A 25,806-nucleotide genomic window follows, 5' to 3' on the forward strand; every position below is an offset into this window, starting at 1 on the left:
TATCCTTTAAGTGCCAGAAAGTCATGTGAACTGAGAAGCTGAACTATTTTAAACAAGTGAGGAAAGACCAATCATAATATACTACAAAAGCCTACTTGTTCCTTTGTCTAGCACGAAGCCCACAGCTGAACATTTTCATGATTTTTTAAGAGTTCATGTAACTATAATTACTCTGCACAAACCTAGGATGCCAGGAGTGTGCCAGGTTTACTATGTCTCGGAGGCAAGCACTGTAGGTGCTTCAGCAGCTACGCCATGTAGATTCTAGCCCTGGTGGGTCCCAATAACCACTCAGACACATGGCTCAGAGGAAGGACTGGCAGGAAAGGGGAAAGGTGCTGGAACTATGGGTATGGGGGGTGCCGCAGCATCCCCTGACTTGAAGTGGTTTCCATTATATCCAAAGTTTTCAGTTTGGTTCAATGGCTCTCAGTACCCTTACTACAAACATTGTTCCAGCACCCCTGGGGAAAGGTTGCAAATACTCCAAGAACACGGGCTTTAACAGTTACAGTTCAAAGTGAGCAATCACAGTTCCTGTTTGGGTCCCTGTCTAGCCACTGCTGTTCCCCATAAGTCCCACATAGATTTGCACCAGCCTGTGATGTCCGGCACTCATAGCCTGTTCCACATGCAGCTCTGCCCACAGTTCTTGAAACTCTCTGTTGTTGTACGGCTCCCACTCCCAAACAGAACCTAGCCACTTCCTGCACAGGGACCTTTTCCCTTGCCTAGTCAGGGAAAAGAGATGTGTTGTGATGAAGGGGCTGATGGGAAACATGGTCCCTGCTTAGTCCAGAGAAAGGGGCTGTGCAGTGGGAAGGAGAGTACTGGGAGTTATAATCCCCTGCTGTGCAGAACTATCACATCACATTTGAAGAATATGTAATGTCCTTTTACATTTATATTTTTGGATCCAGATGGCATACAGCATTTTAATATGACACAGTAATTATGAAATATGGAATATATCTAACAATGAGTGGTGCCTTATATCTATTGTAAATTGATAGTGATTAATTAAATGGTAATAAAATCAAAATCCTAAACTGCTGTTTTGTGTATAGTGTATTTTCAGCATCACTTACCTCAAAACAGATGATTGTCATATCCCTCTTAATAAGTAAAAACAATACTTTGCTCTTTGCCACATCTCCCAAAGGATCTCAGAACAACTTAGAAATATTTCAAAGACATAGTCACACTGAAATCTAGCCATCTACCAAAACTACTGAAAAGTAGTTTCAGGTCTCTGAATTCCCCCTGCCAATTTTTGTGGTTTTGCAATTGCATTTCCTTATTTTTAAAAAGCTTTTCACTTCCCTGTTGCTTGTGAAAGATCCACACAAACATCAGGGGAAGAAGCTATCCATCCCAGGGAAACAGTGAAAACTAATCATAATAAGTGGTGTCAAATGCACACAGAGAAAAAAACAATATTTTTCTGTAATCTTAGTTCTAGTCATCTTGGCAAATTGGTCAGTATTCAACAGGGTGAACTTCAATAAAGACAAGTGTGAAGTACTTCACTTAGGAAGGAAAAATCAAATGCACATCTACAAAATGGGGAATAACTGGTTAGGTAATAGTACTGCTGAAAAAGATCTGGGTTTTAGAGTGGATCACAGAATTAATATGAGTCAACAATATGATGCAGCTGTGAAAAAAGCTAATATCATTTTGGGGTATATTAATCAGAGATTGGTATGTGACACACTGGAAGTAATTGTCCTGCTCTGTGTGGCACTGGTGAGGCCTCAGCTGGCGTACTGCATCCAGGTATGAGTACCACACTTTAGGAAATGTGGACAAATTAGAGAGTGTCCAAAGAGCAGAAAACCTGACCTAGGAGGAAAGGTTAAACACGCTAGGCAGGTTTAATCTTGAGGGGAAAAAAACTGAAGGGAGATCTGATAACAATCTTCAGATATGTTAAAGGCTCTTATAAAGAAGGATGATGATCAATTGTTCTCCATGTCCATTGAAGATAGGATAAGAAGTAATGGGTTTAATCTGCAGCAAGGGAGAATTAGGTTAGATATGAGAAAAAACTTTCTGACTAAAAGGGTGGTTAAGCTCTGGAACAGGCTTCCAAGGGATGTCATGGAATCCCCATCTTTGAAGGTTTTTAAAAGCAGGTTTTACAAACACCTGTCAGGGATATTCTAGGTTTACTTGGTCCAGCCTCAGCCCCGTGGCTGGACTTAATGACTTCTCAAAGTCCCTTCTGGCCCTGTATTTCCATGATTTTATGGATGCTACTTCTAACAATAGCAAGTTAAAAAAACGTTCAGACCGAAATGTGGATTTTTAATTAATGGTGTCTGATTAAGGGCCTGATCCTGAAAATTGCTAGCCTCAAAGGCCAAGTCCCACATGGCCTTTTTTAAATTGACTAGTTTATGGAATAATTGGCAGCATGCGTGGCAGGTATAATAAGCCAGGGAAGGCATTGCCTTCCCTGGTGCTGCCGCCGACCCACTGCTGGACACCTGGGCTGTGATGGCTGTGGCCCTTCCCCGAGACCCCCACCGCCTCCTCCACTCCACCTCCCCACGCTGTCCCTGCTGCTCACCACATCCCTTCTCCTTGGGACACGGGAGTGAGGAGGGACGTGAAGAGCCAGCAGCTGGCGGACTGAGCAGGCTTGGCTGGGCACTGGGGCTGGTGACTTGGCGAGGGGGCAGTGCCTTCAGGGGCAGGAGGAGCTGGTGCTAGGGGGACAGCAGTTCAACCTGGCCCAACTCTGGCTGGGGTATGGCGGCTCGGCCTTGCCCAGCACTGGGGGGGGTCAGCAGCTCAGCCTGGCACTTGTGGGGGTGGATGGCAGCAGCAGCTCGGCCTGATGTGGCGGGGGCCGGTGGGCTGGGGTTCCTCCAGTCATGAGGGGCCCCTTAGAGTCAGGGCTTCTCATTTTACATGGTGGGAAGGGGGTTTCGAGGCTCTGGCGTGCGGTGGTGGGGGCAGGGTCTTGGGCAGAAAGCACGGGTTCACCTGCCACCCATAATTAGCAGCCATGTGCTGAACCTTGGGCCTGCTCATAGATTCAAGGGTGTATTCTAGTCCCTAGTAAATGTCCCATGTAAAGCCAGCTTACTCAGGTTTCCACAGGAGGGAACTTGATCCCATTTAAGGCAATGCCAGTGAAAGTGTGTTTGGGACAGAAAAAACATTCAAATGAAAAGAGCAAGGGGATTTGATCTAAGAAGATGCTCAGGAAACTTTCTAACATCAGTGTGCATCCTCCAACAAAAACTCCTTGCAGCAAATTGAAAATGCTACATAAGCTTTACACTGTAGGGGAAAGTCTGGGCCAATTTGTCCTAGTGGGATAATTATCTTTTACAGAAAGAAAACATCTTTCTGTTGAAATTAATTGATGAATTCAGGATTCTACTAAATACAGCAGAAAAATTACATGCAGAACATGTACGCAGTCATATTTTTTAAGCATTTCATGTTACTTTCCAGTTGGTTCTGTTATAGCAGAGTAAGCTATTTTAGTATGCATAATTAACAAAAGCAAACTGTATATTTTTAAAAAATATCTTAGCCTTCAGAATTAGAAAACTTTTGGATGATATTTTGAAGATGAAGTGCTATTATTATTCTACACACTATGGATCTGATTCTTATATACACTAGGGCAGGGTAAAAGCCTTAAAGTGAGTGAAAAATATCAGTGTAATTTACATCCACATTAAGGTATGTTTATTCTGCCAGAGAAGTGTAAACGAGCCTTAGTGTAAAGGAAAATCAGGCCTCTCATATGATTTTAAAAATATATTTATAGGCTTTAAATATATAAAACTTCATGAACAAATGGACAAAATACAGCAAAGGGTTTTCTCTTTCCAGAACAATAAAACACAATGCTAAAATGTTATTTAAGTACATAGAGATCATATATGATCTGAATTCATGAACATACAAAAATGTAAATACACCATTTTATTATTTTACTCTTAATAAAATATTTCATCTTCCAGGCATTTCTATGTTGCTCATCTCTTTAGTATTGATATAGTCTACAGTATAGTCAGCATCTCAAAATGTAAAACAACTACTGTGGCATATATTTAATACACATAAGCCTGTGCTATTGTAATATCTGTACAGTTCAGCCACATCGAAGCAGCTTTTCAGGATATGTCTCAATCCAACCCCTAAGGGCTTCACAATCCCATGACATTCTCAAGAAGAACACTGTACATATAGCCAAACTGTCGTTTCATACCATCAGTTCCACTTCTTAACAGCAGGCAAATATTTCATGTCAAACTTGTCTTCTATTAAGACTGAAAAATCACAGCATCCTTATTTTTTAATCTCTTTTAGTTTAAACTTTAAATAATAAGTTATTCAGTGATTTGTTTGATTATTTCTATTATTCGTTTTCAGGAATCGTTATAAATCAGAACATCTCTATACTGCCCCCATGTGGAAATATATGAAAACAATACAAAATTCAATTCCCTTAAAGAAATTACATGGCACATTCTCTCTTCTGTGCACACATGTAACTCATTAAAATTAGGAGTTACATTTGCACCTCCTAGAAAAAAGGTTTTGTTCTTCATCTTCAAACTTTCCAATTCAGTACAAGTCAATGGGATTTGTGCTCCTAAGATATTTAGACACTTGAAAATTGCACCACTCTCAATTCTTGTAAAACTTGCACAGTTATAGTAAGAATTTAATCCCCAAAATAATGGCCACAAATAAAATACTTCTTATTTCTGACCTCCAAATACATAATAGATAAAAAATACCACCCTGGAAGTTGCTTTAAGATTAAGTTTCTTTCTGATGTATTCTTATGTACTATCATCTTTGTCATATTGTATTATTTTACTCATTCCAAAATTACAGCAGTATAAAAGTGATGTCTAAAGAAGGCTTGAACATTTTGATTCCTGTTTTGATGCTATGAATACTCAAAGACAAACCACACAAATACAAATGTCATTTATAAATATTGTAGTGGCATATAAGTGTTACTTCACAGATAGCAGCTACAAACCAATTACAGTTTACCTGAGAACATGAGAGTCCACATTCTTCAATCCTGGGGATTATCTGGCAATCCGTAGTCCCCAAAATTATTACAAGAAGAATCTGAATATCAGCTGCTAGCATCTTGAATTTTAAAAAAACCACTACCCCCACTCTTTGATTTATCCCTTAGAAGTAGATCTTCTACTCTGACAACTCTTTCTCTCATGCCAAAACTTAAATACTGTGATATGAATGAGTCCCACCCACAGTACCTCTGAGCTAAGCTCCGCCTCCTCCTACAAGTCAACATTTCAAAGTATTTCTAATGTAGTGAAATGTGCTGGTTGTCTATGAAGTAAGCTTTACTCACTTTATTCATTAAAAATTTATGTTCTTTAGTGAAAGCTAGTGAAATACACTTTCAGATCTGGATAACCACAGCAAACACTTTCCTTCTGGATTTCAGTATTTTACATTTGAATGGGCCTTGGCAAATTTGTTCCTTTTAGAATATGTGTGTAAGTAAATATGATGTTTATGAAAATTAAGGACTAACATCAGCTACTGATAGACAGAATGTGGGATGACACTGTGCAAGGTCACTGTTAATGCAGTGTCATCCTCACCTGCTACACCCTTTGCTATTCTATTCTTGAGTTTTCCATGAGAAGAGACTTCCAGTGTGTAGAAATCAGAGGAAACAGGGTAGTTAGGCAATCCCTCCAATAGTCTGATTCCTCAAGTGATGTAGCACAATGGAGCAATAGCATCACAAGACTGACTTTTGCTTCCCTTCATTGGGAAATTCAATACTGTTTTTCACCAAAGAAATCTGAGCTTCGAATTTATTGTAAGTACTATTTGTCCTTAGTAGAAACCTTTTGTTCTATGGTCTGTGTTCAACATTTCAGGTTTTACACAAAATTAGGGGGTGCATCCACTTTCCCAACTCTGAAAGCAGATCGTAGGTGAGTCATGATGCATAAATACTGCTTCAGTTTAACAAAGGGTGCAGGAACACCTTTCCAGGCACTGCCCTGCAGTGAGGGCAAGCTGCACCACCCTAGTGGGAGCTCGAGGAAGAATTGTGCCAAGGATTGGTGCAATGCCTCACTTGCACTCCTCAATGCACAGGGAGGACACATCTGCTACTACACCTGTAGATGGGTTACCACATGTACACCCTTCCACAGCTGGTCAGCTCCATGGCAGCAGAATGATGTCAGTCAGAACAGATTCATTGCATCTCAATCTTGGAGTTGGGCTTGCTGTGCAGGAGTTCAGATCTGCCTCCAGATGTCTCCCCAAGCATCATAGGGCTTCATAGGAAATGCCTCCAGAGACTCCCATAGTCTGACAAAAGGCTGGCTTGGGGTACTCAAATGAGAAATCCTCAAAACATAAACCTGAGTCTGCTTTGATGTCTGAGCACCAGGGCACTGTACCAGCATCACCTCTATCTGTGCAGACCCATCTTCCCTCTACACAAAGTCAGGGAGCTTAATCACTGAGGTATCCTGTATTGCTCCCCAGAGATTGAAGGGTTCTGCTGAGGGTCAAGTCCCAGGTATACTCTACAGACTGGTGAGTGAAGTCAGTAATACTGTGTTCTGAATAACCAGATCATGTACTGTCTCTATAAAAGATGCACACATTGGCAGGAAGCACTGAGAGAATACCTCCTGCTTTCCAACTCACCAGTGATGAACCCTCCAGCTCGAGGCTTACCTAAACGGGAGCTGCAGGGCAGAACAGGATTACTTTCTGCAGGGAATCCAAGGAGAGAGGACTGCAAGAGGTCAATATCTTGGACAGAGTGGCTGCTAGCAGGGACCAGGGGAGCTAGAGAGTGCTCCTATTGGCTGTTGGATTTGCAGGATTGAAGCCCAGAGAAAAGGGCAGAGAATGTCCTGGGGCTATGGGGAAGTGGGCCAAGGAATGTAAGCAGCAGAGTCAGAGGCTAATGGGGCACAGCAGGAGGCTGCGATCCGCAGGGTCCCTGGGCAGGGACCTCAAATAATAGGTGGGCCTGCATCCCCCGCCTCCCCATTCAGCACTGGGGAAATGGCTAGACTATAGAACTGAGATATTCCACCCGCGGAAGGGGAAAAACACAGATGGTGGCATGGTCAGAGAGTCAAGTCATGAAAAGGATGCTGCAGTAGTTGGACTGAGGTGAGTATGCAGATTGGGTTGCCAACCCTCCTGGTTTCACCAGGAGTCTTCTGGAATCAAGCCCTGTCTCCTGGAGTTTACTGACACCAAACCAGGAGATTTTAGATGCTAAAAGTCTGATGGTGCAGTGGGGCTAAGGCAGACTCCCTGCCTGCCCTGACCTCACACCACTCCCAGAAATGGCCAGGATGTACCTGGGGGCCGGGGGAGGAGGGCCTCCACTCCCTGCCCCCGCCTCGAGTGCCGACTCTGTAGCTCATATTGGTCAAAAACCACAGCCAATGGGAGCTGCAGGGGTGGAGCCTGCAGGCAGGGGCAGTGCGCTGAGACCCCTGACCCCCCTGGCTAGGAGCCAGTGCTAGAGGGATGTGCCAGTCACTTTCGGGAGCCGCTCAAGGTAAGCACTGCCCCACTCACTTCTTCCTGCACCCCAACCCCCTGCCTCAGGCTCAGCCCAGAGCCCCGTTCCACACTTTGAAACCATCAGATCCACTCCCCAAGCCCAGAGCCTGCACCCCCTCCCACACCTCAACCCCCTGGCCCAGCCTGGTGAAAGGGAGTGAGGGTGGGGGGAGAACAAGTAATGGAGGGAGGGAAGTGGGCTGGAGTGAGCGGGAGGTGGGGCCTCGGAGAAGAAGCATGGTTGCTCTCACAGGGGAGGGGCAGGGCCTTGGGGAAGAGGCAGGACAGGAGGCGGGGAAATGGTGTTTGGGTTTGTGCGATTAGACAGTTGGTAACCCTCTCTGCAGATGCTGACGATGACAGTTGAGGCACCACCAGGAGAGGGAGCACTGGTTGAGCGAGCTACTCCCCAAGACAACCAGCAGGAGGCACCACACTGGTGAGTTTTTCCCATGACAAGGCTGCTCCCCACTGAGACTTCTGGGGCTCCCTCTCCATCCTGGTTCAGAACAGAGACTTATCTAGAGACCATCCATAGTGGTGTATCCTAGTCAGCTCCAAGGGAGTGGTAATATCTTTGACAATTACTACAGACCCTTGCATCAAAATCTGTGAGAGCAACCACAGATCTTTCTGTGCCAAGAAAGATGCCTGCTCCCCAGCATTTGGCACTTATGTCAGGAGTTACTGGTCTCAACACTGGTACCCTGACACCCTCCTCCCCTGTGTAGAAAGCCTCAGCACAACTTGTCAATGTCTTTCAAGACAAAATTGACTTATCTGCTCAATCTCAATCACCTGAATGGAAACAGGGTGAAGATCAGGATGACAGTGGCACTATTTGGAAAACTTTTCTGATGCTAAGTGTATCTTCACTGCAGGGGAGCAGCAGGACAGTGACAACACATGCAAAAGATTCAATTTCCCTACAAAGCTGGCTAAACTGGCAGATTTAAAGTTAATACCTACCCATGTATCTACAAGGACCACAGCTGAGATGCCCCTGGATAAGGAAGCCTCTTCAACAGGGTTGCCAAGTCCTTGCATCCTGTTTTGGGCCACTGGTTGAGGTGCATAACACCTCAGTGACCCTTTTAAAATGTAATTGAGAGCACATATATCCTCCCTTAATTTCCTACCATGTGCCCCAATAGAAGAGCTTAGTGGTTGAGGCGGCTGACATGCACAAACACTTAGGCTGAGCTTTAGAGCTGGGATTCATTTTGTCAGGTTTACTAGTGCTCAGCTACAGCCATTCATGCTGTACACTACCAGGCCTTCATACCCAAAGGGGAGGTCGAGCTTTGAGAGAAGAAGCCTCTCTTTTAGTAAGATACCTATCCCAGCTGAAAAATACAGAGCATGACCAGCACTGGGTGTGGGATGGCCTTTGGTGCAAGTGAAAAATAGTGAGGGCTGCTTCCTCAGAGGAACGATGGTCCAATGGCACTAGCCTGGGAATTAGGAGACCTGGATTCAATTCCCTGCTCTGCCACAGACATCCTGTGTGACCTTGGGTAAGTCAATTAGTCTCTCTGTGCCTCAGTTACTATTCATGAAGAAATTAAAAGGACTAATAGTATTACCCTACCTGACAGGGCTGTTGTGAGAATATGGACATTAAAGATTGAAAAAGCTAAGATACTATGGTGATGAGTGCCATACAAGTACTTAAGATAGACAGATGTTGTCACTTGCAGGTCTGGTAGGCTGCAGGACTCTAGTTTTGACCAAGAAAAGCTCAAGGACATTCCCTACACTGGGAAACCTCTTTCAGAAAAAGACAGTTACCTTTTCCATAACTGGTGTTCTTCGAGATGTGTTGCTCATGTCTATTCCACAGTAGATGTGTGTGCTCGCCATGTGCCCTGGTGCCAGAAGTTTTTCCCCTAGCAGTACCCATGAGGGAGTGCGCCTAGAGACTCCTGGAGTGGCGCCTCCATGGCGTGGTATAAGGGGCGCTGTGCGCTCCCCCCCACCCTTAGTTCCTTCTTGACAGACAATTCCGACAGAGGGGAAGGAAGGCAGGATGTGGAATAGACATGAGCAACCCATCTCGAAGAACACCAGTTACGGAAAAGATAACTGTCTTTTCTTCTTCGAGTGATTGCTCATGTGTATTCCACAGTAGGTGATTCCAAGCTATATCTGTTGGAGGTGGGTAGGAGTTCACAAATTCTCGGGATGGAGCACAGCCCTGCTGAACCCGGCGTCCTCCCTTGTTTGAGAGACGAACGCATAATGCGAGGTGAAAGTGTGAACTGAAGACCATATGGCGGCCCTACAAATGTGCTGGATGGGGACATGGGCCAAAAAGGCAGCAGACAAGGCCTGCGCCCTAGTGAGTGTGCCCTCACAACTGACGGCAGGGGGATTTCCACCAGGTCATAACAGGTCCGGATGCTTGAAGTGATCCAGTTGGAAAGCTGCTGAGTGGAGATCAGCCAACCTTTCATGGGTTCAGCCGAGCTGATGAACAGCTGCAAGGACTTTCTGAATGGTTTAGTCCACTCCAGGTAAAAGGCCAGACCCCATCTCACATCCAGCGTGCGGAGGTGGCGCTCCTCCCTGGATGCATGGGGCTTGGAGCAGAGAACCAGCAGGAAAATGTCCTGCCCCACATGGTAGGCAGAGACCACCTTCGGGAGGAATGAAGGATGTGGGCGGAGCTGGACCTTATCCTTATGGAACACCTTATACAGGGGCTCGGAGGTCAGGGTCCTGATTTCCGAGACCTGACTAACTGACATGATCACCACCAGGAAGGTTACCTTCCACGAGAGGTGCAACCAGGAGCACATAGCTAGCGGATCAAATGGGGGGCCCATGAGGCAGGCCAGCACTAGGTTCAGGTCCCACTATGGGACTGGGGGCCTGATGTACTGGAAGAGATGATCCAATCCCTTAAGGAATCGGCTGGTCATAGCATGGGAGAATACTGTGTGGCCCTGCACCGGTGGGTGGAAAGCTGATATGGCCGCCAAGTGCACCTTGACGGAAGAGGGTGCCAGGCCCTGGTCTCTAAGGTGAAGGAGGTAGTTCAAAATTAGCTGAATTGGGGCAGCAATGGGGGAAACGCCCCACTCATCTGCCCATTGGAAAAACTGTAACCACTTTGCTAAGTGGGCTCGGCACATGGAGGGTCGCCTGCTTTCCAAGAGGATGCGCTGAACCCCTTCCAAGCACATCCTCTCCTCCCGGCCTAACCATTGAGCAGACACACTGTGAGGTGGAGTGCCACTAGACTGGGGTGGGAGAGGCAGCTCTGGTCCTGGGAGAGCAGGTCCTGGCAGGACAGAAACGGCCACAGCGGGGTGACCGCCAGACTCATGAGAGTCCCATACCAATGCTGCCTGGGTCACGCCTGGGCTATCAGGAGGACCCAGGCCCTGTCCGTCTTTATCTTTTCCAGGACCTTGCCTATCAGTGGGAACGGGGGTGGGGCGGGGAAGGCATAGAGAAACCGGCACAACCAGGACAGGAGGAAGGCATCAGAGATAGCGCCCAGTCTCTGTCTCCTCCCTTTCCCCTCCTCCCCCAGCAGAACCAGGGACAGCGATGGTTCTGCGGGGTCGCAAACAGGTTCACCTGGGGAGTTCCCCACTCTTGGAAAAGTCTGTACACCACCCCTAGGTGAAGAGACCACTCATGCTGAGAAGAGAAGTCTCTGCTCAGGTGATCCACCCATGAGTTCCGGGCACCCGGTAGGTGGCAGGCCTGTAGGCAAATGTTGTGGGCTATACAGAAGTCCCACAGCCTGAGGGCTTCCTGGCAGAGGATCAGGCCCCACCTTGCCTGCTGATGTAAAATATTGAGGCCGTGTTGCCTGTGAAAACCCTGACCACCCAGCCCTCCAGGTGTGAGTGCAAGGCCATGCATGCCAGTCACACTGCCCTGAGCTCCTGGACATTTATGTGGAGGGCCAGGTCCTACACAGACCACTGAACTTGGGTCTGAATGTCCCACACATGGGCTCCCCACCCCAGGTCCAGTGGACACCAGTTCTAACAACAGGGGCCTGCCTCTGAACGGGACAACATGGAGCATGTTCCTGGGGGAGGACCACCATCGTAGGGAGGCAGTCACCGGTTTGGGCACAGTGAGGACTTTGTTCCTCCTGTCTCTGGCCTGATTGAATACCGAGGCCAACCAGAGCTGGAGAGGCCTCATCCTGAGTCTAGGGTGGCAGACCACATACCTACACACCGACATGTGACCCAAGAGCTAGAGGCACACTTCAGCTGTTGTCACTGGAAACCTTGTGACCGTGTCGATGAGCCCTTTCAGGGTCTCGAACCTGTCCAGTGGGAGGGAGGCTCTGGCCGACATGGCATCCAGGACCACCCTGATAAACTCTATGCGCTGTACCAGGACCAATGTGGACTTGGTGTCATTTACCAACAGGCCCAAAGTGGCACACGTGGACAGAAGGAGCACCACGTAATCCTGCACCTGCAACAGGGAGCTGCCCTTAACCATCCAGTCATCCAGATAGGGGAAGGTTTGGACCCCACGGCACCTGAGGTAGGCTGCCACCACCGACATACACTTTGCAAATACCCTGGGGGAAGTGGACAGGCCAAAAGGGAGGACTGTGAATTGGTAGTGTTCCTGACCAACTGTGAAACCGAGGAAGCAACTGCGCCCCTTGAATATATGGATGTGGAAGTACTCATCCTGTATATTGAGAGCGTCGTACCAGTCCCCGGGATCCAGGGAGGGAATGATGGGGGCCAGGGAGACCATGAGGAACTGAAGCTTCACCATGTACTGGTTCAGGCCTCACAGGTTCAGGATGAGCCTGAGCCCCCCTTTGGCCTTTGAGATAAGGAAATAGTGGGAGTAATACCCCTTGCATTTGAACTCTGCTGGCCTCACTTCCACCGCTCTTAGGTCAATGAGCTGCCCCACCTCCTGCTTGAGCAGAGCCTCATGAGAGGGGTCTCCAAGGAGGGATGGGGGCAGAGGGTGGATTCCAAATGAATCCAGCCTCCTTGAATCTTTTTTTTTCGGAGTAGGGGCTGGTTGGCCCTGCCACTCCCTGCGGTTGACCAACTCAACTACCAGGGAGTTAGGGGCAGATTGGGTGTATAGGTATTCATGCCCCTTGGCAAGCACAAAATATTTGCATTCCACTTTCTTAGAGATGAGAGCAAATGAGGCTCGGGTTTGCCACAGGGCATCTGAAATTTTCGCCACCCCTTCGTGGAGAGGTAAGACCACCCTGCCCAGTACCAAGGCAGACAGAATGTTAAATGGGCAGTCCAAGGGCTCCTCAACCTCCTCTGTCTGATGGTTGAGGCTTGATGCCACCCTTTTAAATAGCTCTTGGAGGGCTTTAGAGACCTCCTGCAGGACCGAGGGAGGAGGGGCAGTAATCACCTCAACAGGGCAGGGTGAGGAGGCAGGTGCAGCTCTTTGCATGTCTACCGGCACCAGAGGATCCACAACCTGATCGATCTCTGGGCACAGCACCGAGGATGTACGTCCCACTGAGTCCTTCCTTGGAGGCTGGGAGAGGGAGGCCGACTGGTGTTCTGAGGCTCTGGTCACCAAGCGAGCCCCCACCGCTGTCCCTGGACTGGGAGGAGCGGCGGCGCCGGGAGTGGTGCCAACCTTGAGATCGCGACATCGGCATGGAGGACCGGTACTGTTGGTAACAGCTGCTCGGTGATCAGCTCTGGCAGGCAGATCTATGATGACAAAACGCTGGCAATCGACACCAGGAGCTGCAGGACTGGTGCTGTGGCAGGTTCCTGGAGCAAGACAACGAATGGGAATGGCATCAAAGTTCATGTAGCATCGTGACTGGCTACAATAGCCCCTCCGAGACAAGGACCTACAGCGATGTCTGCCTTGGTCCCGTCAGTGTTTGCTCCTCAAGGCAGAGTGGTGCCTGGAGTCTCTGTCAGATGGAACCCAACCAGACAACCTGGTGGGAGTCGAAGGCAACCCATGTGGACTACGCACGGAATGGTTGCTGAGCGGTGAATGGCATCAGGAACGTTCCCTCAACAGAGACTGGTACCAAGTTGGGGGCGACTGTGCAGATCCCAGCAGCAGCTTGCTTCTGGACCACGGGGCCAAAATTAGTGGCACTCCTGGTACCAGCACGGACATAACGTCCCAGGCCACCTGCAGGGTCTCCGGCGTGCAGGGCATCCGGACACCTGGGGAAGCCTGCTCCAAATGGGCTGGGCTACTCCGCTTGACTTGAGTCGGAGTTCTAGAGGCTGATGGGGATGCCCAAACAGCTTAAACATTCCATGTGCGGATCACTCACTGGCATAGGTCGCCTACAAGTGTCGCACAACTCAAAACCCAGAGCGCAGGGCATGCCCCGGCCCGGGCACACTAGCTAATCTAAACTAAACTAATCAAGCTAACTAACTACAGGTACCATACCCTGAACGAACAAGAGTTCTGAGGACAAGCTACAGCAAAGCTGGAGCAGAGCAGTTCCGAAGCACCTTCACTAGTGGAAAGAAGGAACTGAGGGTGGGGGAGCGCACAATGCTCCTTATATCACGCCATGGAGGTGCCACTCCAGGGGTTACTAGGGGCGCTCCCCTACGGGTACTGATAGGGAAAAAACTTCCAGCACCGGTGCATGTGGCAAGCACACACACCTATTGTGGAATACACATGAGCAATCACTCCAAGAATAGAGGTCTCTCTAAAGAAGATGATGGAGACAGAGGCCACTTTGTGTTCTCTCATGTCTAGTCTACTCTAAAGCTGTAAGTCAACCTCAGTTACACTACTTCAGTTACATAGGTTACATAACTGAAGTTGACATAACTTGAGGCAACTTACAGCAGTGTCTACACCATGCTATGTCGATGGACGACACTCTCCCATCAACTTACCGTAGGCTTCCAGGGAGGTGGAGTACAGAAGATGACAGGAGAGCGATCTGCCATCAACTTAGCTTATCTTTACCAGACCATTAAAATCGACACAGCTGCATCAATTACAGCAGTACCGATTTAGCCATATGTATAGAAAGCCATTAGTTCCCTTCCATAAGAGAAGAAAGGGAAAACTTCTGCTTCAGCAGCCAGGTTTCTCAATGATGGCTGGCTTCAAGAGAGCTCAGTACCTCCCCTGCACAGGGCACTTGAACTCCACAACATCAACAGAAGCTGAGTTCTATGGCCCCATTCAACAAGCACCAAAAACTGAACCATTCCAATGCATATAGTAAGCTAGCCACTTTCTGTAGCCTGCCCAAGGCAAGATTTAATTTTCCTCTCTGTACATAGGAGCAGTCATGTATTGGTGCCAATGTGGACTCATTGCTCTTTCTGGAATGGGGCCCATGTCACAGATCCAGACATGCACCCCCTGCTGGCCACCCATCAGACAACCACTGTGAGGAGAATCCAAGCCTCGGTATCCCTAGATCCCCCAGAGGTGTTTATAGCCTTTGGAGCCTGAACAAAGCCCAGCCACTGCCCCATTGTGGGGGTCTCGAGGTGCAGACCTGCCATCTAACACTGCGTTCTGAAAGCTAGAATCCACTGTGCTGCTGCCAAGCCCCTGGGTGCAGTGGTGTCCCTGCAGATTTGCTCGCACTAAAACACACCTCTCCCAGAGCTCCACACTAAGGCCTGATCTACACTATGCGTTTATACCAAACTTAGCAGTGTTAAACCGAATTAACCCTGCAATCGTCCACACAACGAAGCCCTTTATTTCGATATAAAGGGCTCTTAATACCAATATCTGTACTCCTCCCCGACGAGGGGAGTAGCGCTGAAATCGATATTGCCATGTCAGATTAGGGTTAGTGTGGCCGCAATTCGATGGTATTGGCCTCCGGGCGCTATCCCACAGTGTACCATTGTGACCGCTCTGGACAGCAATCTGAACTCGGATGCACTGGCCAGGTAGACAGGAAAAGCCACACGAACTTTTGAATTTCATTTCCTGTTTGCCCAGCGTGGAGCACTGATCAGCATGGACTGTACGGGAGATACTGGATCTGATCGCTTTATGGGGAGACAAATCTGTTCTATCAGAGCTCCGTTCCAGAAGACAAAATGCCAAAGCATTTGAAAAAAATCTCTAGACAGAGGCCACAGCAGGGACTCAACACAGTGTTCTGTGACAAGTGTAACGGAACGCCAAAGAATCAAATGGACTCTCATGGAGGGAGAGAGGGGGGACTGAGGACTCCAGCTATCCCACAGTCCCCACAGTCTCCGAGAAGAATTTGCATTCTTGGCTGAGCTCCTAATGCCTGAAGGGTCAAAAACATTGTCCCGGGTGGTTCAGAGTGTATGTCGTCAATTACCCCCCTCTCTTCCCCGTGAAAGAAAAGGGAAAAAAATCTTTTCTCTCCTTTTTTCAATGTCACCATATGTCTACTGCATGCTGCTGGTAGACGCGGTGCTGCAGCGCTGAACAGCAGCATCCCCTCCCCTTCCTTTCCTGATGGCAAATGGTACAAAATGGTTGAAAACTGTCCTCATCATCCCGTGAGTGCTCCTGGCTGGCCTCGGTGAGGTCGGCCAGGGGCGTCTGGGCAAAAATGGGAATGACTCCCTGTCATTCCCTTCTTTAAGCTTTGTCTCCTGTAGAGGCAGACAGTGCAAAAGGCTTGATAACTGTCCTCATCATGGCAGCTGGAGGCTGAGCTCCTCCCCCACCCTTTCATGTCTAATGAAGATTCTGTACTGCCTGGACTATCATAGCAGCTGGAGGCTGCCTTCCTCTCATTTTATCTCACTAAAAAGTCAGTGTTTCTTATTGCTGCATTCTTTATTACTTCATCACACAAATGGGGGAACACTGCCACGGTAGCCTAGGAGGGGTGTGGGAGGAGGGAAGCAACAGGTGGGGTTGTTGCAGGGGCACCCCCTAAATGGCATGGAGCTCATCATTTCTGCGGAATATCTGGGGATCTGACCCGGAGCGGCTGTGCTCTCTGGTTGTCTAGTAGACTTACCCCATATTCTAGGCAGCATTGACTCTATTTTTAGACAAAACATAAAGAAGGGAATGACCTGGGGAGTCATTCCCATTTTTGTCCATGCGCCTCCGGCTGACCTCAGTGAAGCCAGCCAGGAGCACCCATGACAGCAGCAGACGGTACAAAAGGACTGGTAACCGTCATCGCCAATTTCTAGCAGCAGATGGTACAAAAGGACTGGTAACCGTCATCGCCAATTTCTAAAGCAGCAGACGGTGCAAAAGGACTGGTAACCGTCATCGCCAATTTCTAAAGCAGCAGACGGTGCAAAAGGACTGGTAACTGTCATGGCCAATTTCCAAAGCAGCAGACGGTGCAATAGGGCTGGTAACCGTCTCTGCTACCTTGCAAAGGCAAATGAATGCTGCTGTGTAGCACTGCAGTACCACCTCTGTCAGCAGCATCGAGTACACATATGGTGACAGTGACAAAAGGCTAAACAGGCTCCATGGTTGTCATGCTATGCCATCTGCCAGGGCAGTCCAGGGAAAAAGGGCACGAAATGATTGTCTGCCGTTGCTTTCATGGAGGAAAGAATGAGCGATGACATTTACCCAGAATCACCCACGACACTGTTTTTGCCCCATCATGATTTGGGATCTCAACCCAGAATTCCAATGGGCAGGGGAGACTGTGGGAACTATGGGATAGCTACCCACAGTGCAACGCTCCAGAAATCGATGCTAGCCTTGGTACATGGACGCACAGCGCCGAATTAAAGTGCTTAGTGTGGCCGCTTGCACTCGACTTTATACAATCTGCTTTAAAAAACGGGTTTCTGTAAAATTGGAATAATCCCGTAGTGTAGACATACCCTAAGATGTAAGCTTTGTGGTTTACTGTTTAGCTCTCAGGAGGGCTGTGGTAATTATGAAGCATATAAAACACTCACACACACTTCACATAGATTCTAACCACCTAATGCTCCTGTACTTAATCAAATGAAGCACGAGAGAGTACAGAAAATTTAGAAAACAAACATTTTTGATGTAGTGCCCCTCACTACCTTATTCTTCCCTTGGGAAACCATGTGTGTTCAGGAAAGCAGGTAAGGTCCCCTGCCTCATGAAGCTGCTACATGCTGGATTGCTGCTTCATCATGGAGACTGCTTACCCATCTGTGAATGTCCTCTCATCTGCCCAATGTGGCTCTCCTTATTTATACACCCTCACTTCTAACACCTGGCACCACCGGCCCTGTCTTTTGGTAATTTTCCACCACTCTTCTCTTCCCCCACCCACTCTCTTCAGACAGAGGAGGACATATTTTTTCCCTTCAGATCAGTGGTTCTTACACATAATCATTGTGGTCAAAGCACAATCATTAAATATTAAGTTCTTTCTCATTGTCCTTAGTCTGGAGTGTATCTGCTGTATGTCCTGTCAGCAACAGTGGATCTACATGCAAACAGGCAGTGGTGAGCTCCAGCTGGTTCACAGGAACCGGTTGTTAAATTTAGAAGCCTTTTTAGAACCAGTTGTTCCAGGACAACCGGTTCTGAAAAGCTTTTAAATTTAACAAAGGCTCGGGCAGCTGTCCACCTGGCCCCTGGCCCCAGCTCACCGTCCCCTCTTCCCTTAACGCTCCGCCCTCCTTCTCCTTTGCCTCCCCTGCTTCCCGCGAATCAAATGTTCGCGGAAAGCCTGAAACAAGTAGCAGGCACGTAAGGCAGGCGGGGGGGATGGCGTGGACGGCGCTTGCAGCCCAGTCTAGCTCCACCTAGCCCCGGCCGAGTGCCCCAGCCCGGCCCCGGTCGAGCGGCCCCGCCTCAGGCTGGTCCCGGATGAGCAGCTCTGGCCCAGCGCGGGGAGTTGTGCCCCATGGCACCAGTCGAGGTCCCAGTGGAGAGGACCCAGTCCCGGCCCCAGACAGTGTGGTAAGGGGGCAGGGAGCAGGGAGGGGGTGTTCGGTGGGTTGTGGGGGAGGGAGTGGATAGGGGTCAGGGGGCAGTCAGAGGGCAGGGAACAGGGGGATTGAATAGGGGCAAGGGTCCCAGGGGGCAATCAGGAAGGAGCAGGAGTTGGATGAGGTGGTGGGGGAAGTCAGGGACAGAGAGAAGGGGTGGCTGGATGGGGCAGGGATCCTGGGGGGCCATCAAGAATGAGAGGAGCGGTTGGATAGGGCAGCAAGGGGCAGTCAGAGTATAGGGAAGGGGGGATGGGTTGGGGGGGTCCCGGAGGGGTGTCAAGGAACATGGGGGGTTGGATGGGGCATGACCCCCCGGGGGGGGCATGACCCCCTCGTGAGGTGAGGAAGAGGGAACCTGTTGTTAATATTTTGGCAGCTCATCGCTGCATACAGGCTTTCCATAACACAGTAATTGTATGTTGTATTACATATAATTCAGAATTCATAAGTTGTACAGAGCCCCCAACTTGTCACAGCCCGCAAGAAACACAAATTAGAACTTACATGTGATATACATGTTGCTCTACTGGTTTAATACGGGCAATGTGCATTTACTGAAATCCTTATGATCTGGGCTGTGGATTTTCATTACTGAGTGTGGGGAAACAGTCAGAAAAATCTGTTTCTGACCCAGTCTTATGGATATGATCTTTCTTCCCTTTGTCTTGCTAATAGGCTTATACTTTTGCATTTCCTAGTGTTCATATTTCAAATTAGAAAACAGCATGTCCATCAATACAAACACCATTGCAGAGATGACAGTACATGACACAGATGAAATATTCTGGGTGCAATGTGCGACTTGCAGCCCAGAGGCAGGGGGCGCGAAGGTGGTTTTCAGACACCTTTGTGCCCTCCCAATCCTGGACTGTTTTGTGGGATGGAGACCCCCCAGCATAACTTAGATAGTCCTAGGAGCCTGTCTAAATTACAGCAGCACCCCAGGGCTGTCCTATGATCCACTGCACTACCTGGAACCTCTGCAGCACCATGTGCTGTGGCCCACCCTGGCCCCTAAGCAAGGGTTGGCAAGTCAGAAGGCAGCCTTACACAGAGCTTGTGCAGGGGGAATCCTCTCTGGCTGGATCAGGACCGCGGGGGGAGGGGGCAGGGGGCAAGTGGGGTAATTTGCCCCAGGCCCCAGGCCCTGCAGGGGCCCCCACCAGAATGTCGGAGGCTCCCCCCTGCCTCCCCCTTCCCCCAGCAGTGTGGCTCCAGTGGGGCCTGATCTCCTCCCACTCAGAGCCACATGGTAAGGGAGCAGGGTTGTGAGCTGCAACCGAGCAGTGGGAGCTCAAGTCCCGTGGAGCCACACCGCTACAGCTCCGTCCAGGGCGGCTCCTGGACGTGGTGCGCTGAGGCTCCGGGAGAGGAAGGAGGTGGGGATAAGCAGCATGGTAATGGGGCTGGGACCGGGGGCGTTGGATAAGGGGCAGGGAGTCCCGGGGACAGTCAGGGTACAGGGAGGGGGCAGAGGTTCTGGGGGGGTGGTCAGGGGATGGGGAATGGGGGGTTGGATCATGGGGTCTGTCAGGTTCTAGGGGTCTGTCAGGACTCGGCGGGGGGGTGGATAGGGGTTGGGGCAATCAGAGGACAGGAAGCAGGGGGGGTTCATGGGGAGTGGGGTCCCAGGGGGGTGGTTGGGGGGAGCCACGGGGGGCGGTCAGGAGACAAGGAGCAGGATGGGTCAGGGATTCTGAGGGGGCAGTTGGGGGGCAGGAAGTGGGTGGGGGTCAGATAGGCTGTTTGGGGAGGCACAGCCTTCCCTACCCTAAAGCTCGTTCAGCAGTTTGAGGCTTGCAGACAGCTATTTAACACAAAGAGCCAAGCTGTTATCTTTTCCCTTAGGGCTACCATCTCTTTCACTTCTCTAATGCCAAATTATAGTCTACATTTAATTTCAGTGCCATAGGGGGATTCATGTCAGGGGAGGGTAGCTTCATTTAAAATTAGCCACTTTAGATTAACAGTGATAAAGCCAAGACAGCAATGTGGGAAGGATCACATGAGAAGAGCAATATACTACAACACCTACCTCCTTTCCAACCCCACCAAAGGAGACCCCCATCCCCTGCATTCCCGGAGGCTCCAGAAGGGTTAATTCAGTTGTTCTCAAACTTTTGTACTAGTGACCCTTTTCACATTGCAAACCTCTGAGCGTGACCCCCAACTTATAAATTAAAAACACTTTCTTATATATTTAACACTATTATAAATGCTGGAGGCAAAGCAGGGTTTGAGGTGGAGGCTGACAGCTCGCGAACCCCAGTAATAACCTCATGACCCCCTGAGGGCTCCTGACCCCAGTTTGAGAACCCCTGGGTTAATTTAATTTTAGCACCTTGTGTCCATTCACGTGTATGTGCTAATTTGAGCATTTCAGTTTTCACAACATAGGCTCATCCCAGATTCTGGAACAAGCTCAAATGCTGTTTGTGGAGCATGTACATAAGGTATGCTAAAGACAAACCAACAGTAACCGTCTCCAGTTTGTGAGGGACCCCATGGAGCCAGTCTCTAGGGAACAGAAAAATTCATGAAGGTTAAGTCCATTAATGGCTATTAGCCAGGATAGGTAAGGAATAGTATCCCTAGCCTCTGTTTGTCAGAGGGTGGAGATGGATGGCAGGAGAGAGATCACTTGATCATTACCTGTTAGGTTCACTCCCGCTGGGCACTTGGCATTGGTCACTGTCAGTAGACAGGATAGTGGGCTGGATGGACCTTTGGTCTGACCCAGTATGGCCATTCTTATGTTCTAAGCTAAATGAACCCAAAGTTATGGAGACAGATATGAGTCAAGGAAGCCAGGAGAGTATCAGAAACCTGGAAAAATCTCTGACTGGATGGGCTTACGCATTTGGTCATAAGCTGAGGTGGTTCAAAAGTTTTGAATTTTTTTAAGTAGAATTTTTTTATTGTTTCTTTAAACAATCAAACACAGCAAGCAGCAAATATTTGGCCACACACTTCTGAAACCCCAAACCATGTTCAGATTTTGGCAGACTAATTTCAGCTTTTCAATTAAAAAAACCATAACAAATTTTGAAGGAAAGTAGACATTGTCTGTGATTTTTTTCTGCTTTTTAAAAACCCCTAGTTTTCAATCCAAAAAAAGTTTTGATGGAAAATATTTGTCCAACCCTTTTAATGAGCTTTAGTGCCTTTTAGCACTAGCTGATGCTGAGAACCAGTGATACTTCGTAAAGGTGACTTGAAAAGAAGTTTTCTCAAAACCAGGTTTGTGCCAAGATGCGCAAGGTTTTTAAATGTTTATTTTTCCCAGGACCGCCGGAGGGGGAGGAAGGGAGGGGGCAAGTGGGGCAATTTGCCCCACTTGCCCCATAGGGGCCCCCACAAGAATATAGTATTCTATAGTATTGCAACTGTTTTTTATGGAAGGGGCCCCTGAAATTGCTTTGCCCCAGGCCTCCTGAATCCTCTGGGCTGGATACATGGCTTTTAGGACCCCTTATGCCACTCCAGCCCTTTTACACAGTGTAAAAGGGGCCTGAGTGGGAGGTGATCATCTAACCTCAAATAAAAACATTGCATGCTATATAGCAGGTGGTTTTGGTGCACATTTCAGTCCTAGTCAGCTGACCATATCTTGTACCATTCTTGTTGATCATTTACTTATTACAGTGTAGCAAGGCACACGCTGGGCCCCTTTGGTTTCAGCCCCTGTTGCCTTCTCCAACCAGTCAGGAACACCTCAACTTAATGCAACACCAGTGTTCTTTATTTACAGTTCTTTTCCCACCACCACTTTCCACCTATGTACAAGTGCAGGTGCAACTTCGCCAAGTGCAGGCCTGGCCAGCAACAAACCAGAAGGTTCTCACCTCCCTCTGTGCCTGTCTGCCTAGCCAGCCTCTCTCTGTCTCTCCCCTCTCCCCCAGTTTCCTCCCAGCCTTTACAGCTCTGGCTAATGAGGCTGGCAGGTGCTGCCCATTACCAGGCAGACACAGGGCTATCCAACCAGCCCCAATCCATTCCCCTGGATTGGGGCTGGAGTGGCAGACGCTGATTAAGTGCTTCTCACTCAGCACCTTGTCACATACAGCAGTGGTTCTCAAAACCGGTTTGCCGCTTGTTCAGGGAAAGCCCCTAATGGGCCGGGCTGGTTTGTTTACCTGCTACATCCACAGGTTCAGCTGATCACAGCTCCCACTGGCCACAGTTCGCCACTCCAGGCCAATAGCGGCTGAGGAAAGCGGCACGGGCCGAGGGATGTGCAGGTCACCCTTCCTGCAGCCCCCATTGGCCTGAAGCGGCAAACTATGGCCAGTGGGAGCCACGATCGGCCAAACTTGCAGACGTGGCAGGTAAACAAACTGGCCCAGCCCATCAGGGGCTTTCCCTGAACAAGCGGTGGACCGGCTTTGAGACACACAGGATACTCTATTTACCGGGATTCAAGATTACCATTCTCATATTTATTAATGCAGTCTGTTTGCATGTCTCTTCTGATATCAGGTGACCTTAAAAGATGTCTGTACTTGGTATAATAAGGATCAATCACATAGGCTCAAATTATGGTTCCCAGATAATTTGCTTGGTCTTCGACATTTTTATAGCATGTCTTATGCATAGGCTCTCTCTTCCCTGCAGTCCCACCTGCTGCCTGCTGCTTTTATTGCCAATACAAGTTGTTTTAATGAAAGAATAGAATTTAATTTATCATCTCCTATGCACCCCTGGCATGCTTTTTTGCTTGAAAAGGGTGCATCTGGCACCTTCAATAGTTTGGGTAGGAAAAATATATCTCTAGAGGAGGTCAGTATTTCACAACCTGGAATGTGTAACCACAATCAGATTGCCAGCATTTTTCCAGGGCCTTGTGACCCTATCCCCCACAGTCTCTGTTTCAGACAGTTAACTGAAATAGATTTATTCAGCAACTTGCAACTTGATCCTGTCTGTCTGAGCGGCCACTAGAGTCAGAACGTGCTGATTTTCTGTAATGCTGGGCTATGTCACAACCGAAGCCAGTTAATCAAGATCAGTCACACTCAAGTGTGATGTACCCTTGTCACTCAAACAGGGTGCCAGAACTATCACAAAAACCACTGGGTCTATTCTTGGGAGTAGTGGTGAAACCAACCCCTCCTGACTTTTGAAATTGATTGAACAAAAAGAAAATGTACTGGAATAAAAAACCCTGCAGTAGCAGCAAGATGAATTGATTGGTATAACAGGCAGTTTCTATCACTAGTATGTTTTACATTTGGTTCTACAAAACTCTGTTCCTCTTGAGCTTTGGAGATGTAGAGGCTAATTCTGATTTTAAGCCCCGGGTTGTGGAATACCTTATTAGGAATTTTGCACTGGCTATTCCTGACAAAATGGGAACTGGATTCTGACAGATATCGTACAGAAACTCCAATAAGCACCCTTAGGAATCCCCAAGATGCTCTAAATTAGGGTGGGTTCTTTCCTGACTGACAAATAGAACAGGCGTCTGTCAGCTAGACATCTTTAAAGGGTCCACAGCCCACCGTTGGAAGATAGGCTATTCCATGGATCACAGATGGGATCCATTCCTTGGCCAATTCAGGAAGAAAAGCTAAGAATATAGAATCATTTTGCCATTACTGTCCTCATAGTAATGGTGGGGAGGTAAATGGCTGGTTTAACTGGTTCACCTTGTCTGACTTAACTGACATGTGGACCATAGAAGAGCAGTAAAGGACCATAGCCCAAAGTACAGGGGGATATCCTCAGAAAATAATTTGTAAAAAGGTACTAATCGTAAGCAATCTTCCTTTCTTCCCCAGGTGTGTCTCCAAGAAAATATCACAATGTGTTTTTTTTTACATTACACTATGTGCCAGTGGACAGGTTGGCAAGCCCTTCCACTCCCATTCACTGACACACAAGAGTTTTTACAGTTGATGAAACTCTTGTTTACAAGATGGCCATCATACAGGGGAATGCAGATGCAAAAATGGAGGTAGTATTGCATGACATAAAAAGAAAGTTCACTGTATTTCTTTGAACTTTCCACACAGTTGGGTCCAGCATATTGGCCACAGAGCTGCTGTAATAGCAAACTTTGTTAATTGGCTTCAGTATAATCAGATAGTCTCCAACACAGCCATGGCTTACAAAAATCTCCAACTCTTGTAGCCCAGGGCCTTTAAATAATATCTTTGAGTTGCTCACGGCAAATAATTTTTCTTCAACATCTGCTTAGGCAAGGCTTGCACAGTTCTATTTTTGTTTCAAAAACGCTTTTAAAAGACTGGAGTACTCAGAATGGACTCATATGTTTTCAGGGAAGACATTGCTATGAACAATTATCTTGTTGCTGGTCACCGTCTTTTCAGGGGTAGAACAATCATTCATAGGTAAATATGAACTTCCGTGCAGTACTGTTGCACAAAAGGAGTTGCAGCATTTGCAGATTTTCTCCAACTGGAAAGTGTCTCCACAAACTAAACATGGAATTTTTTTGTTGCTGTTCTGCAAACCTTCAAAAAAAATAAAGCAGTAATTAATTAACCCATATTTCAACTGAAGTCCATATTTTAAAAGTCCTTATTATGCAAAATCATAATAAACTCTTCAAAAACTGCATTCAGTTATACTATATAGTACTTTTTCAATAGTAAAAGAGAGCTACGTGGAAACTGTGAGCCTCAGATATTAATGCAAAATCTGTTAATACATGAAAAAGACTGTGTATATACCACAAGCAGACCATTCTGTAAGTGTTGGATGTGTGTGTAAGCCTGTAAACCTCAAGTGACAGTGAAATCTGCCTATTCATCCAACTCTTGGCAAACTGAACACCATATACCACAACCTTAAGCTATGTTTTTAAGAACACACTTGGCAGTATCAGTAGGAAGAGGATCCCTTGTGGGAAATCCCCCCAAAAACGATGGTGATGAAGATACTTAGCACATATTACACATAACATCTGCAGCATACTCTACAAACAATGGGAATTTTTCTTTAACTTTTTAATGAATTTAGAACTTATGAAATGTTAGGGCTTACAGGCCTTTAAACTTAAATCCTCTTCTTATCCAGAGAACAGGTACAGATGACAGCTGCTGCAGCACCTGTTGCCCTGATGATGTTTCAAAACTGACCTGGAGAACTATCGAAGTTCAGTATCCATGTTTGCTTAATCTTTGACCTCTCTGCCAATTAGGTTCCAGTTTGTGCTAAAAGATGGTGATTTTGTAATGTGAATATCAGTCCACTGGAATTGGTCTGTAGTCCCCACATATCCAGCAGCCACGAGCAGCACCCATAAATTATGGTCACTACTGACCTGGATTACATGTGAACTAGTGAAACAGAGGTGAAAGTCTCTGTACTTCAATACCAA

At 47.8% G+C, this 25,806-nt stretch overlaps 2 protein-coding genes across 10 annotated transcripts in view; both read right to left on the minus strand.

Annotated features, from left to right (window-relative positions):
* Positions 1–5,188, minus strand: part of IL17REL (interleukin 17 receptor E like) — a 70,671-nt gene extending 65,483 nt beyond the window's left edge. For all 3 annotated transcript variants that reach the window (XM_050936243.1, XM_050936242.1, XM_050936241.1), the window contains exon 1: positions 5,038–5,188. In XM_050936243.1, the coding sequence (XP_050792200.1) occupies positions 5,038–5,139 (102 nt within the window). In that variant the 5' untranslated portion in view covers positions 5,140–5,188. The remainder of the gene's footprint in view (positions 1–5,037) is intronic.
* A 17,668-nt stretch (positions 5,189–22,856) lies between these two features.
* The window catches only part of TTLL8 (tubulin tyrosine ligase like 8), a 64,794-nt gene continuing 61,844 nt past the window's right edge, over positions 22,857–25,806 (minus strand). For all 7 annotated transcript variants that reach the window (XM_050936127.1, XM_050936128.1, XM_050936131.1 and 4 more), the window contains one exon: positions 22,857–24,937. In XM_050936127.1, coding sequence (XP_050792084.1) covers positions 24,729–24,937 — 209 coding nt within the window. In that variant the 3' untranslated portion in view covers positions 22,857–24,728. The remainder of the gene's footprint in view (positions 24,938–25,806) is intronic.

This window comes from Gopherus flavomarginatus, chromosome 1 (genome assembly GCF_025201925.1).
Source record: "Gopherus flavomarginatus isolate rGopFla2 chromosome 1, rGopFla2.mat.asm, whole genome shotgun sequence".
Lineage (NCBI taxonomy): Eukaryota > Metazoa > Chordata > Testudines > Testudinidae > Gopherus > Gopherus flavomarginatus.